At 38.5% G+C, this 15,410-nt stretch overlaps 2 protein-coding genes across 2 annotated transcripts in view; one reads left to right on the top strand and one right to left on the bottom strand.

Moving 5' to 3' along the window:
• FAM117B (family with sequence similarity 117 member B) overlaps positions 1–15,410 on the bottom strand; it is a 119,503-nt gene that overhangs the window by 41,858 nt on the left and 62,235 nt on the right. The window lies entirely within an intron of this gene.
• LOC129080417 (T-cell surface glycoprotein CD1a-like) lies at positions 9,400–12,028 on the top strand. Its single transcript, XM_054585823.1, has 6 exons — positions 9,400–9,460; positions 9,927–10,187; positions 10,639–10,917; positions 11,133–11,411; positions 11,735–11,828; positions 11,989–12,028. The coding sequence occupies exons 1-6, from the start codon at positions 9,400–9,402 to the stop codon at positions 12,026–12,028; spliced, it is 1,014 nt and encodes a 337-aa protein (XP_054441798.1).

Here is a 15,410-nt window from a genome sequence, read left to right on the forward strand (position 1 = left end):
AAGAACCCAGCTCAAGCCCTCTCCCTCTGGGGAGCAGCCAGTGCCATTTTATTTCCTTTCTTCTTCCTTTACTTTTCTCCCCAGTTGTGCATTTCCTAAACTCTAAGGCAGTGGGCAGAAGGCAGCTTTCCCCAGGCTAATCCCCTGAATCTGTCCCCAAGGCCCCTTTATCTCTGAGTTCCCAGTGAGCTAAGGTAGCCCAGCCTAGGCTCTGTTGTTGCTATGCCCTCTTCCTTGTTTTACTGTCCCCAGTGTTAATAAATGCAACCTCATAGTCACCTGGACTCATTTCTACACAGTCAGGAACCCACACACTACCTGCTGGCCCTAGGCAGACCCGCTCAGGACCAGACCCCAATTTGGTAACAAAGGGAGCACATTGTTAACTATCTCATAATCCAATCTTCATCTTGCTTTCTCCTACTTTTATTTAATCTTTCTTATATTCCCTCCTTAATACCAAATGCATAAAAGAAACAGCAAACTGTCATTCTAGGAAGCATTGTTTTTTTCAGTCTGTTGAGATTTTGCTTTCAGTGTACCCTCTGTTTTGGCTCAAGTAAACTCTAATAAACTGAATAAAATTTCTACAGGTTTGGATGTTCTCACATTGACAATCACAGCCACTTCAAAATGGAGTCAGAGCTGCCATCCTGGAGAAGCTTGCCTTTCATGTTTTACTCCCCATATCTATGTTTAAACTGGGAAAAACAACCTTTGGACAGGGCCAAACCAACACTGTATTCTAAACAACTGTTTGCAAAACTAATAGGGAAGCAGAAATTCTGACTATTAAACTTAAAAATTAAAGGCATTGTTTAGAATTACCACTACCATGCATAGCTAAAGAATAACTTAGTATATCTGCACCTATAGAAATTCTTTCTTGGACCTACTAACACCAGTAGAAACTCTTTCATTTTATACACATAATTATTCTTTTTTCTTTCTCATAAAAACCTGCTACTTTCCCCCTCTAACTGGAACACTGGGTTTCTACTGGAACTAATGCTTCCCAAATTTTAAATAACAATGGTTGTCTCTCACTTTGGCGTTTTATTTTTGGTCAACAAATCTGCCACGACCTTTGTTACTGTTATTGTTTTGGTTGGTTGTTTTAATTTACTAATTTTGTTCTCCCTCAGGCATGTGCACAACTTCAGATGCCTGGGGTTCCAACCCTCCTTGCCTTTTTTGTGTGTTTAATCATTTTTTATCAAAATGCAGCTATCTTTTGTAGAGTAACAGACACTGAGGTAAACAGATTTTTCCTCCCCTAGAAACGGGTATCACCCCCCCTCCTTTTTTTGAACAAGCACTGAGTGTGGGACTTTGAGTCAACTTGGTTAGAAGTTAACTGGGTCTGCATTTTCTTACTGTTTCAGCCATCTTTAAATTCTCCTAACATTATTTGGTTTGTGGAGTGAGGCTGTTAGTGAGGTTTTTGTTAAAATCTGTTTCTTTCTCAGGTTTTGATATTTCCTTTGTGATGGTCCTCATGGAAATTTATATTCATACGTTTGCCCTTCTTCCAGCAGTAGACTGCTTTGTTTACTCAATGCTTGTTAAACTGCATAGAAGAAGGAGCAGGGGCATTATATATGCTCTGGTTCAATCTCATTTTTTGCCAGGTACTTTGTTTTTTTACTTTTTGGGATTAAATTTTGGATTAAACACAGGGTGTTTTACTGTCTCCTTCCCCACTGTCCTTTCCCAGCTTCAGTGCATCTTTACCTGTACCCTCAAAACAATAGCACTTTCTGCCCTACTCCAACCAGGCTGAGAGAGAGAGAGGGAGAGAGAGATGGACTGAGAGAAAATAGAGAGAGAAGAGAAAAGGGAGAAGAGAGAAAGAGAAGGCAGAAAAAATGTGGGTGAAAGTTTTTGCCATCCTCTTGTTGCTGCTCTCATACTTCAGGTTTGTATCAGGAGAAAGGATTTTCTGCTCTCTATTCTTGATTCCAATCTTTTAGGAGTCTCTGGTGAGAATTCTGGAAGAATTCTAGAAATGTAAGTGAATTACCCATGTCTGTGTTCTATATACTCCTATGAGCCTTTAGTAATTTGTTTATGTTGTGGAGTGGGTGACAGTTCTCCCAATCTACTCTTCTTTAGTTCTCCTGGCTGGACTAGATTAATAGAAGAAAAATAATTTAATATATGCACATAGGAGAATTACAAAACAATACTCAGATCATAAAATAAGTTTCAAAGAAGTGACTGAACTAAGTAGCATTTTATACTTTTTAGACCAAGAAACAATTAACTTCGTCAGAAATTTACAAAACAAAAAAAGCTAATGCTCATTCTAACCAGGGTTGGATATTTGTTATTGAGGAATCTAAACAAAATTTCAGCTTGGGAAGTAAATTAGTAAAGACATTACAAGGTTTGTTTATACACATTTTTTTGACTCTGGATTTTAATACTCTTATGAAAGTCATCTCAGTGCTTCAGAAGTGGGGAGGGCGCCTATCATGGAAATTTATTTCCTTATTTTAAGGAGACAGAAAAGAGCCAGAAAGCTCTTCCTGCTCTTGCTACTTCTCAGGTGATTTTACTGGGTTGGCCAAAAAAATTCATTTGGTTTCAAATGAGAATAAAAGACACCTTTCTCGTTTTTTACCAACAACTTTATTGAACAATCTTTTCACCATTTTGTTCATGACTACTTTCTGCCATCTTTCAGGCAACTTCATAATTCCATCTTCCCAAAACTTATCTTTTTGAGCAAAGAACTGTTCCAGGCACCTTTTGCATTCTTCCAGGGAAATGAAATGTTTTCCATTAAGAGAATTTTGTAAAGACCAAAATAAATGGAAATCTGAAGTTACAATATCCGTTGAATACAATGGATGAATGAGAACTTCCCAGCCAACCTCTAACACTTTTTGCCTGGTGGTCAAAGAAACATGCAGTCTTGCGTTATCCCCATGAAGACTGTGCGTTTTGTGTTGACAAATTCCAGACGCAATTTTTGTCAAGTGCTGCTTTCAGTTGGTGTAATTGGGAGCTGAACTTGTTGGAATTAATCATTTGGTTTTTCCAGAAGGAACTCAAATAGAGGAATCCTTCCCAATCCCACCACATACATAGCATCACCTTCTGTGGATGAACTGGTCTTGGATGTGGTTGTTGGTGGTTCATTTCACTTGTACCACAACCTCTCTCATTCCACATAATTGTAAAGTGTCCACTTTTCATCACCCGTCACAGTAAGTTTTCAAAACAAAACATTTACATTATGTTTAAGTAAAGAATAGCATGCAGAAATACAGTCAAGAAGGATTTTTTTTCACTTAACTTATGTGGGATCAAAATATCAAAGTGATGAACATAACCAAGCTGGTGCAAATGATTTTCAATGCTTGATTTGGATATTTTGAGTATGTTGGCTATATCCTGCGTGATATAACTTTGATTGTTCTCAATTAATGCCTTGATATGATTCAACTTCAACTAGTCTACCCAACTGTGGAGCATTATCCAGCAAGAAATCTCTAGCAAGAAACTTCACAAACCACTTTTGACACATATGATCAGTCACACCTTCTCCATGCACTACAGAAATCTCTTTTTTGTGTGTGTTTCAGCTGCGTTTTTACCTTTCTTGAAATAATAAAGCATATTATGCTGAAAATGTTATTTTCTTCCATCTACAATATTAAAATGGCTACACAGAAATTCACCAATTTTGATAAGTTTTCTTTCAACACACACTGATTTGACAGCTGTCACAATAAAATCTAACAAAATTGTTTTGAATGAAGTTAAAGATAACTAAGTACTACTAGAGCCATCTTACAGGAAAAAAAAACCAAACACGAATATTTTGGCCAATCCAATAGTTCAAAATAATCAATATGCCACTGTGGAAGTTCTTAGGACAGCCAACCTCTTAGGGCCCCAACATTAATTTTAGTTATTTTTACTGGCTTATAGAGCACCTGACATCTGTCATAAGTAAGCAAGTGTCTGCATCCCATATTTCCTTGAAATCTGTTTATCGTTACACTTTGAGTGCACTGACTGCCTTGACACTTCAGGTCTCCAACGGAGTCAAGAAAAGTTGTGATTTTGATTATCCAGCTTTTTATAATTGTAAGCAAAGAGTGAATCTCTTTCCAGCTATTTATGTTCTAACTGTGAAAATCTAAGTGGAGCCAATTTAAAATGAAAACAGAGTAGCCATTCCAAACGAACTACATTTTACTCCTTCAAATTTTGGAATGTTTGAACTGGGTATGATCTTGGGACTGGCCAAACCATCATTGTCTCTCAAATAACTATCTGCAAAGGTAACAGGAAAACAAACATTCTGACCACAAGACTAATTATTATGGACTCTGAAAATGTAAGAAATATCCAAACCTGCAAGGAATTTTTATTATAGTTTTATTTGAAATAGGCAATTGGTATCTTGATAGGAACTGTGTTGGATCTATAGATTGCTTTGGGTAGTACGAACAGCTTAATGGTGTTAATTCTTAATGGTGCAAACGTTGTACCAAATATTTCAAAAATTTATATGTAACCACAAAAAGACCCAGAATAGCAACAGCAATCTTGAGAAAGAACAAAGTTGGAGGAATCATGCTACTTAATATCAAACTATACTATATAGCCATAGAAATTAAAACAGCATAGCAAGGACATAAAAACAGACACATAGATCAATGGAACAGAATAGAGAGCGCAGAAATAAACCCACACCTTTATGTCAATATTCAACAGAGGAAGCAAGCATATTTAATGGGCTAAAGATTATTTATTGAGAACCAATAAATGGTACTGGGAAAATTGGACAGATACTTGCAGAAAAATAAAACTAGAGCACCTCTTAATACCACACACAAGAATCAATTCAAAATGGATTACAGACTTAAATGTTAGACTTGAAACCATGAAAATCCTAAAAGAAAACAGAGGCAGTAAATTCCTGGGACATTGCTTGCAACAATGTTTTCTCTGATACATCACCTCAGGCAAGGGAAACAAAAGAAAAAACAAGTGGGACTACATAAAACTGGAAAGCTTTCGCACAGCAAAGGAAACCATGAACAAAATAAAAAGACAACTCACTGAATGAGAGAACATATTCACCAATACACCTGATAAGGGGTTAATACCCAAAATTTATAAAGAACTTACAAAACTCAACACCAAAAAACCGAACAATTCAATTAAAAAGTGAGCAAAGGACATGAACAGACACTTCTCCAAAGAGAACTTCCAGATGGCCAATATACATATGAAAAGATACTCAATGTCACTAACCATTAGAAAAATGCAGGTTAAAACCATAATGAGCTACCATCTCACACCTGTCAGAATGGCTATCAATGAATCTACAAACTGCAGGTGCTGGCAAGGATGTGGAGAAAAGGGAACCCTTTTGCACTGTTGGTGGGGATGCAGATTGGTCTAGCCACTACGGAAAGTAGTAGGAGTTATCTCAAAAAATTAAACATAGAACTGCCTCATGACCCAGCAATTCCACTTCTGGGCATTTATCCAAAGAAACCCAAAATACTAACTTGAAAGAATATAAGCACCCCTTATATTATTTCATTGAAGCATTATTTACAAAAGCCAAGATTTGGAAGCAGCTCAAGTGTTAATCAGTAGATGAGTGGATAAAACTACGGGACATTTACACAATGCAATACTACTCGACCATAAAGAAGAAACTTTTATCCTTTGTGACAGCATGGATGGACCTAGAGAACACTGCTCTAAGTGAAATAAGCTATTCAGAGAAAAACAAATACTGTATGATTTCATTCATATGTGGAATATAATGAACAAAGTGAACTAACAAGCCAAACAGTCACAGGCTCATAGAGAGCAGGCTGACAGTTCTGGGGGCAGTAGGGGCGGAGGGATGGAGAAAAGACGAAAAAGGACTTATGGACACTGAAAAAAGTGTGGTAATTGTGGGGAGGGGAGGGAAGTGGGTGGAGGCGAAACGGGATATAAGGGGGATAAGTGGTAATTGAAAAATACAATTAGAAAAACCTTTTTTTTTTAACAGGTTTGAGTCAAACTGATTACATATGTTAAAAGAGCAAGATCTCAAATACTCCAAAGAATAACAGTTTTGCAGCTTCTTTTATGCATTAAAATTAATAAGGACAATAAGGAAGATTACATAGAGTTGGGAGAAACCAAGGTGAGGACTAGATTACAGGATAGTTAGTAAGATCCTGTGCTCCCTCGAGGGTGGTTACAGCTTATTTCAAAAGCATGTTAACCTAGATATACAGATACAATGGACAGGGCTTACTTAAAGCAAAGATACACTTTTTACTAAATAACTTACATGCCTGGAAGATGAATATCAGTCATGACCAGCCCAATTTGGAATTTACGATCACACCACCTTGTGAGGTTACTTTCCATAAAACACTTTTGTTGTCCAAAACTCTCTTTCTAAAGATAAAATTGGTAACCGTGTATATGTAGTGTAGAGGAAGAAGAAACTTTCCTCTACCCTCCTAGGTTCCTTCTGCTGGTCTAATGATTAAATCAACATGAGTCAGATTAGTAAGAGAAAATAATCAAATTTAGTAAATACATACACATGGGTATCACTACATGAGAGTCAGAGAACCCACATATGTGAAAGGTTCAAGGAAAGTCAGGTTGAATTGATACAGAGATCTAATCAGATCACTAGGGAGGAGCAGGAAGGGGCTATAGAAGGAGACTGCCCAAGGCAATGGTAAACAGCTTAGGAAGGGATTGGCTGAGAAGCTGAATGCCTCCAGAGCCTGGAATAAAAAGAGGGCTGGTTCTTTCAGGAGTGACTCCCTGGCTCACCTCTTCCCACAGGATTCCTGGATGATTGTGCTGCAGCTGCCCCCATTTCCCAATGAAGGATGTTTTGGAGGAAGGAACTCCTGGCATAGCCTAGGATCAGGCTGGCCTGGCAGAGGGCTATAAGGTTGTTCTTCTTTGCCTGTTCTAGAGGTGACAAGCTCTGAGGTAGAAGCCTGCCATTCTTCCAAAATGTGTAGCTTTTGTATCTTATGTTGTTTTAGTTTGTGAACTAGCCCTTATAGAAATAAGATAATTAAAACTAACCAGGAGGAGTGCTTGTAGAACTCAGGTGTTAAAGAGTTTAGCCTTAATTGATAGACTTAAGTGACTGATGCAAGCGGAAAGCTGTTATTCCAAAATTTTGTAATTTTTGAATAAGGACTCCTTTCCTTTATTACCAAACCTTTGCCTCTGGAATTTGCCATAGGGTCGTGATGGGCAGCAGGACCCCACATGCTATACAGTAACAGATATAAGAACATCCAAATTGTAGAGAATATTTGTATCAGAGTTAATCTGATGATCTCACCTATAAGGGGAATCTAATGAACAAAACAAACAAATGAGCAAAACAGAAGCAGGGGCATGGAAACTAGGAAGAGACTGACTGTGACCGGAAGTGGGGAGGGAGGGGAGTAAGGAGAGAAAGACAAGGAAAGGTCTAGTTAAGGAACAGGTAAAAATGACCCATGCATGTGGACAACAGGGTAGGGACTGACTGTGGGAGAGGGATGGGAGGGGCAGGGGAGAGCAACAGGGGAAAATTCGGACAACTGTAATATAACAATTAAAAAAAATTAAACTAAAACAAAAGTTACTATGAGTCAAACTGATGACATGCTGGGAAGTGTGGGCAAAAAGGGGCCACATATTAAATCTGATAAACTTAGGCAAGGCCTGCATGGCAGCTGTACAAACTCAGAGACCTAAGGCAATCACATAGGATGGTCTGAAATTAAAACTTTTTAACTAAAAGCAGTTTATGAGAGGTAGTCACGGCCTCGGCTAGAATCTTCCCGACAGAAGTCAGTCTTTTACCTTAATTGAGCCGATCTATGGTCTTTTTACATCTACTGTAACATAATTTTGAAATCCAAAGTACTTTCCTTCCCCTAGTCCCTACTCTTCAAAGCACAGGTACCACAAATCCCCTCACTGTTATTGTTAGCATCTTAATGATGACTGTTAACTATCCTGTACCTACCTCTATAAAAGAAGTATCTATCATTTTACTTGTTATCCAATCCCAGAGGTTTCCCCACTTTGCTTTCTCCCACCTGCCTCCCTAATCTATTACCAGTGGAAGTCATGGAATCAACTTATGTCTTGTCTTTTGATTGTAATGTACATAATAATTTGAATGGGTTAAAATATAAGTAATGGGAGATTTGCAGCATAACCCTTTGTGTAAACTTCACTCTTACTAGCATATGTTTTACTCCTAAATAAAACTGTTTAAGATTCTCATTTCACCAAGTGCAAATAATGACTTCTGATGTCTTTAAAAAGTATGTTAAAAATCTGAATAATTAAAAAATAATTGGATGCCTGAGCCAAATTATTCAATCATTCAATATTATCCATTGAGGACCTTACCAGGTATTCTGTTCGACGCTGGGGATCCAGTACAACAGAGGTAGACACACCTAACACCCTGAGCATACCACTCAACTCCAGATTCTTTGTGGGCAACATCAGTTAAGGGTTGCCACTTTACAAAATATTGTTTCACAAAGGCTTGTTTTTGTCTCGAATCTGTATTTACAATAAAACCCAGCATACCAAGATTTACAGTTCTTGGTTTATGTGTTTTCTTAAGTAGAATAAAAGTGCCTTGAACAAAGTGAGTATACTGTAGAAAACTGCATATTCATGAGCGTTGCAAGATGCTTGTATCCAGGCAGGTACTAAGTGACTCTCAGGTAAATGAATATACATCAGTAGAAGTCAAACAGAGGAGATTTTTTCTTTGTGTTTCAAGGTTCCTGTGGTCTCTGTGATGGCTACTGGTTCTTCCCTAAGAATAATGGAATAGAAGTTTATACTGTTACACAGGCAATCACAGGAGATTCTGAAAATCAATAAAGCAACCATTAAGATGTTAGAGATACGAATGAGGTAGGGTGGGGCAGAGACAGAAGAAGAGTATTTGGAGAATGTTTAAATTTGGTAAGAGAAGGAGAATGTGACAGAAAAGAACAGGGACATAAGAACATTAGGTGGGAATTGGAAAGCCATTTAGTTTTATGATTTTATTGTATGAATGAAAAGACTTTTCAATGCCACGTAAGACTTACTCCATTGAGGCTAAATTAGAGAAAGATGAAAAGAATGAAGGCTGCGGCATACTAAGGGGAGATGCTGAAAGCCAGAGAAGAACTGGAGGGCACATAAGAGGCTCGTGATTGGTGACTGGTGACTACGGTTTAGGGAAGGAGAATTTTTTCTGCGGGGGCAAGGTGGTGCTGGTTTGTCTGTCGGTAGAAGGAAGTCAAACAGAGGTATTTTGGGGTAGGTTTATTTAAAACAGAAATCAAAGACCAACTTTTCTGAGAAAGACGTAGCGTCTGTGAAGTAATGCTGTTTCTGCTAATTCCATTGCTAGCAGTTCTCCTGGCAGGTGGTCACAATGAAGAGGGTAAGAACTCCAGCAACTGCCTAGCTGGCTGCAAAGGGGTGGGTGGGTGTGCGCTTTCTGTGTGGTGTCCTAAGAACATACCTGGAGAGTGAGAATGTCAGCATAGTTCCGTTCTGAGTATACCTTACTTTAGGACCCTGTGCCCCTCTGAAGGTTGTACAAGGTGCAGGAAAAAGTAGGTTTACAGTTGTATGTGAAAGAGTTTATTCTTGTAGTATTAATTATTGTATTGTTTTTCATATGAACAACTGTAATCTACTTTGCCCCACCCTGTATATAAAGCATGGGGCCCTGGGCAGGTGCATGTCTCCAGAATCTGGAGATTAAGGGAGGTAACTATGGCCTCCCTTAATCTCCAGATTCTGTTTTCCCTTTCTGGCACCTTTCTTTCTTCATTCTCTTTCCTTCCTGGTGATTTTCCCCCCCTTCATTCTAATCTTTCCCACCCCCACCCCCCTTCTGATAGCCTTCCAGGACCATATCTTTAGAGCCATCTATAGTCTATCCTTATACAACCATTCCTCGATACAAAATTGGGCCTCTGGTTGGTTGGATGAGTTGCAGACTTTTAGATGGAAGAGCGACTCTGGCAGTACTTTCCTGCAGCCTTGGTTCCAGGGCAACTTCAGCCACAAAGATGTAACACAACCTGAAGAGGCATTCCACAGACTCCACGCTAAATTATTGCATTTACTTCGCAACCATGCCAGTCAATGGATGCTTGAATGTAAGTAAGTTCAATTCCCAAAATGGGGCAGTGCAATGTTGGGTAGGGTGTGTGTGTCTCAATGAGTTTTTAACTTATTTTTTTTTCAGCATTCAATCTTATCAGAAATCTCTACCTGTACATTCATTGTAACCTAACGCATTTCATTCACCCTAGTTTTTATAAACAACTCTACACTAAGTTCTTCCTTATTCTCTAGCTCTCACAGTTTATGCCACTTTTTTAACAATTTGCTCCCTTCCATTTCCAAAAAAAAGTCATTCATTTCCCCCTCCTACAAGTACCACCAATTATGTTTTTTCTGAACTTCTGAGGAAACCAAACTTTGTTCCATTACCTCAAATCCCCCAAACTTCTCTCTTCCACTTCCTTTTTTGGCTTCCACTTATTTCATCTTTTTTTTTTTTTTTTAACTCCCTCTTTCCTCTAATTTACAATCTCTCTTCTCTAGATCCCTTTGAGATACAGGCAACAGTAGGCTGTGAACTGCATTCTGGGGAAGTCAAGATAGACCCTTGTCAATTTGCTTATCAAGGATCAGATCTCCTAAGCTTCCAGAACACCACATGGGTGCCATCTCCAAAGGGTGGAATTAGAGCTCAGCAGATGTGTGCACTACTCAATCAGTACACTATCATCAACAAAATAAAGCACAGGATCATCAGTGTCGACTGCCCACGTTATCTCTTAAGTGTCCTTGATACAGGGAAGGCAGTTCTCCAGAGAAAAGGTCAGTCCTCATCATTCCTCCAAGAATTTTCTATTCTAAAATTATACCTTATCATCCCTTTAAATTTAGGATAAGAAGGAGTCAAGAGGGAGAGGGATAATGTGCGATGAATTCCCAGGGTGGGACAGATGTGTCTGTCTATATTGATGTGAGGATACAAACCTCCAAATCTGTGTTAAGAGGCCTTATCTGAATACCCTTCCTGTCTTCTGCAGTAAAACCAGAGGCCTGGCTGTCCATTGGCCCCAATCCTGATCCTGACCATCTGTTGCTGATTTGTCACGTCTCTGGCTTCTACCCAAAGCCAATTTCAGTTATGTGGATGTACGGTGAACAGTCAGAACAGGGCTCTCAACAAAGTGGTATCTTGCCCAATGCTGATGGGACATGGTATCTTCAGATTTTCTTGGACGTAAAAGCCACCAACACATCTGGCCTATCCTGCCGGGTGAGACACAGCAGCCTAGAAGGCCAGGACATCATCCTCTACTTGGGTAAGAAAAAACTGGGGTCTATGCTGGGAATAGGAGTAGACAGTCCACAAGCAGAGCAAAAGAGCCAGATAAAAATTTATGGGCTCTGAACCCAAAATAATGAATTCAATAAGTAAAAGAGTTGAAAATAAGAGACCTGCAGATCAACATCGTAGGAAGATATTGAGGGTTAGATGAAAGATTCATCTCTGAAGAGGGATGAGAAAAGAAAGGAGATTAGTGAGGTAAACATTCAAATTAAAAAAAAAAAAAAAGCAGACGTGAGAAATGTAGTAAAAGGGGTGAATTTGAAATGACACCCTTGTGTGCACCCAAACCCACAGAACGTCCTAATTCCAAGAGCTTGGTCATCTTGGCAGTGATGGTACCCCTGGTGCTTCTTCTGACAGGTCTTGCATTTTGGCTTAAAAAGCGCTGGTGAGTTTATTGTATCCATCGTTCCTTTTCTTTTACATACTCCTTACTTGTCTTCCCATTTTTTTTTTTTTCTCTAATTCTTTCCCCAGTCCCTTTCCTTTTACTCTTCAATTCTCACCTCCACTTCATGTACAGTAACTTTAATCTCTGTTCTTCTTAGGACACACTGTGAATTTTCCAATTTTCTCCCTTTGGAATGAGATTCCAGCAGCCCAGGGACTCAGGACACATTTAAATGCAGCACGGTGATCATGTCTTCCAACTCTCCTTTGTATGACTTTTGTTGTTGTTTACTTACGTTTGTTTAATGGTCAGTTATTAATGTAAGCTAAGTGTAATTCTGCAGGATTTGCTTTCTAACCCAGTTCTGAGATTTTAAACTCATATTTTAACTGGATAAAATGAGATCCTAGTAACCTTTACATATTGGAAAAATAATGAATCTCAGGCTCATTTCAGATGTCACTCTTCTTTCTGGAGGCCTTCCCTGATTGATTCAGAAGTGGAAGCAGTGTCTGAACTCCCACCACACTTTGCAACATAACTTGCTGAGTTTACTTCTCACTTTGTACCCTTTTGGTGCAGCTACATTATGTAGGTCCCTTGTACATTTCTAATTTTTAAGTTTCTTCAGAGCAAAGTCTATATCTTCTTAAAGTTTGTATCACTTACGAAGTGCATTAACTGTATGTAGTGTGCTTTCAATAAAAGCCTGTGTTAACTTTATGCCAAATACAGTCTTTTCTTAATCTTCCTGACATGTTTGTAGTAGTTGAGACATTTTATGCTTTTTGTTAAAAGTCTTAACACTTTTCTAGTTCCTTAGTGACTTCTCTGAGTCCCTGAGGAGAAATACAATTTTGCCTCTAACCATTCTTGTAATTGTAGAGATCTATTTGTGTGACATTTTTCTCCAAGTATGAGAAAGGGAGGCTACAGTCCTTGCTATTTAGTGTGGTTCAGGGACAAACAGCAGAGTTACCACCTTAGAGCTTGTTAGAAATCTATATTCTTGGACTTTACCTCAGACTACGTGAATCACAATTGCACTTTAGCAAAATCAGCAAGGGATTCATTAGGTACATTAAAATTTGAGAAGCACTGATATAGGTACAGTCTGAGAGGTAGCAGTGCAAGCGTATCACAGAAGCAAAAAGAAGCTGGTCAAGAAAAGAAAACAGAGTGCTGATAGTCAGGACTGAGGTGAGACCAAAGCAAGGACTGTACACACAGTACATTGTTACAATTTAGGGCTGTTGTGTTGAAGGCACCGTGAATAATCAGTTAATAAATGTTGAGCTATTTCTCCTAGGGAAAATACAGAGTTATGTTCTTATGAATCTCTGGTCAAAACATTTTTGTCAACTAATGAATACACGGCTCCATTTTATGTGTGTTTCTGTTTAAAGACACCTTCTTTAATGTATACATAATTTCAAATGATTTCGTATATGCAGTATTTTCTTAAAGATTTTATTTACTTATTTTTAGAGAGGGGGAAGGGAGGGAAAAAGAGAGGGAGAGAAACCTCGATCAGCTGGCTCTCATATGTACTCCAACCAGGACCAAACCTGCAACACAGGTACGTGCCCTGCCTGGGAATTGAACTGGTGACCTTTTTGCTGTGTGGGACAAAACCCAACCAACTGAACCACACTGTTCAGGGCTGTATGTAGTATTTTTAAAATAGTAAAACATCAGCCAGGAGTGTTTAACATCTTCCTGACCCTGGGTAATGCAATTACAAGTATTTTTGACTTTTAGCCACACAGTTGTGCTGTCTATTATGCTTAAATAAACAAAAATGGTCATTATATCATGAATTCACAGATCTAGCTCCTTCTCCATCTATTCCTAGCTTCATTAAAGCATTATAAATGTTATTTTAGCATGTTGTGAGCAGCTCTACATATAGATCAGCAAATTCCTCTTCTTTTTTTCTGGATTTAATGCATTGTTTATTTATTAACAGTGAACTCATGGCCAAGAACACTATAACTCATGCTTGAACAAAGCTTATTTACACATGCATTTTTTCCTCTGTGAGGCATACTACAATCTATTTGTGCTTAGAAACACTACAGAGCTCCTTGGCGCTATGCTACAGGGATATTTTAAACACTGAAATTATAAACAAAGAGCATAAAAATGTGAAAAATGGGGCAATAAATACATCACAAAAGGGACACTTTTTTATAGTGCAAGAACTGAAACAAGAAGGCAGAGTGTCACCTTGTTCAATCTCAGCACAAATGGCAGTGCAAGTTGAGATACACATCACTGGACTTCAATTACTTCAAAAGTCATTAATTAATCCCAAAAATAATTCTTCAGCACTCGCCTTGCAGTAGGGACATATCAAGTATAAAGCAGTGGGGGAGAGAAAGATCATCATTGTCTTCTGAGCTTGAAAATTCGACCTTCCTCATTTGATTCCACAAGTTTACTGTTCTCATTGTTGCATCCATCTTACTTCTTAGTACAGCAACTTATTTGGGTTGAACTAGGGGAAAGGGACTTAGCTTTAGTTTGTGTAGAGGGTAAGGAGAACATCTATATGAACCTAGTGTAGGTGGCAGCAGCTGCACATGTCAAAATTTTTGTAAAATAAAGTGCAATGGGAGAGGGGGGAAAAGGTAAAAATAATGGGATGAGAGAAAGCACACTGTAGGACTGCTTCAATCTTTCTACCTGAATTAGACTGGATGGTCTGGACGGTTGCTTCTCTAGGTTCCAATCTACCTTGTCACCCATGCGTAGCAGCCATGTGGGTTTGTGGATTGGTTGACTCCACTGTCTCCTGTACTTTGAACCTGATCAGCCTAAGGAAAATATGAAAAAGTGCCCTTAGCAATGCAATAGGCTAAAGGGTGGACTGGTAACCTATAATTTAAGCCAAATCTTTATATAGATCCCACTTACCCTAGCTAAAAATTATGGTTCAGGGCTAGGCGTCTGCTCTAAGGTGGTACAGTTTATATGAAGCCTGATTCTTATGAATGATTATAGGGGAAAGAGATTCTCCTTCTTGTCTGGGATGTTATTGTGTGAGACATAATGCCTGAAACTAAATCTATTTTTTCAACTCCAGAGAAGCAAGCTAAGAATAAAAATACATGCAGGAAGTCAGAGAAATTACATATTTGAAATTTGTTAAGAGGGTAGATCTTAAGTGTTCGCAACACAAAAAAAGAATAAAACAAGTAACTGAGTTAATGGACATGCTAATTATAATTAGCTTGACCGTCATGATCATTTCACAACACAGACATAAATCAAACATTTAGTTGTAGACTGTGAATACATAAAAGTTTCATTTGTCAATTATACCTCAATAAAGCTAAAAACAACAAAAACAATAATAAAATGTTTTTTAAAAAGGCAGAGACTACAGACCCACAGATGCGTACAAGTTAAACTCTAGTTAAAGCCTGAGAGACCCTGACTTCTCAGTTTTGTCAGTCCATAAATTCCCTTTATTGCTTAAGCCCAACAAGTGTGATTCTTTCTTTGTGACAGAAACATGAACCTCAGGGGACTCAGCTAACTGTTACTCTTACTTGCAATATTTATCCTCTCTCT

Source organism: Pteronotus mesoamericanus, unplaced genomic scaffold (genome assembly GCF_021234165.1).
Source record: "Pteronotus mesoamericanus isolate MK-2021 breed Mesoamerican mustached bat unplaced genomic scaffold, CSHL_Meso_final contig_90, whole genome shotgun sequence".
Lineage (NCBI taxonomy): Eukaryota > Metazoa > Chordata > Mammalia > Chiroptera > Mormoopidae > Pteronotus > Pteronotus mesoamericanus.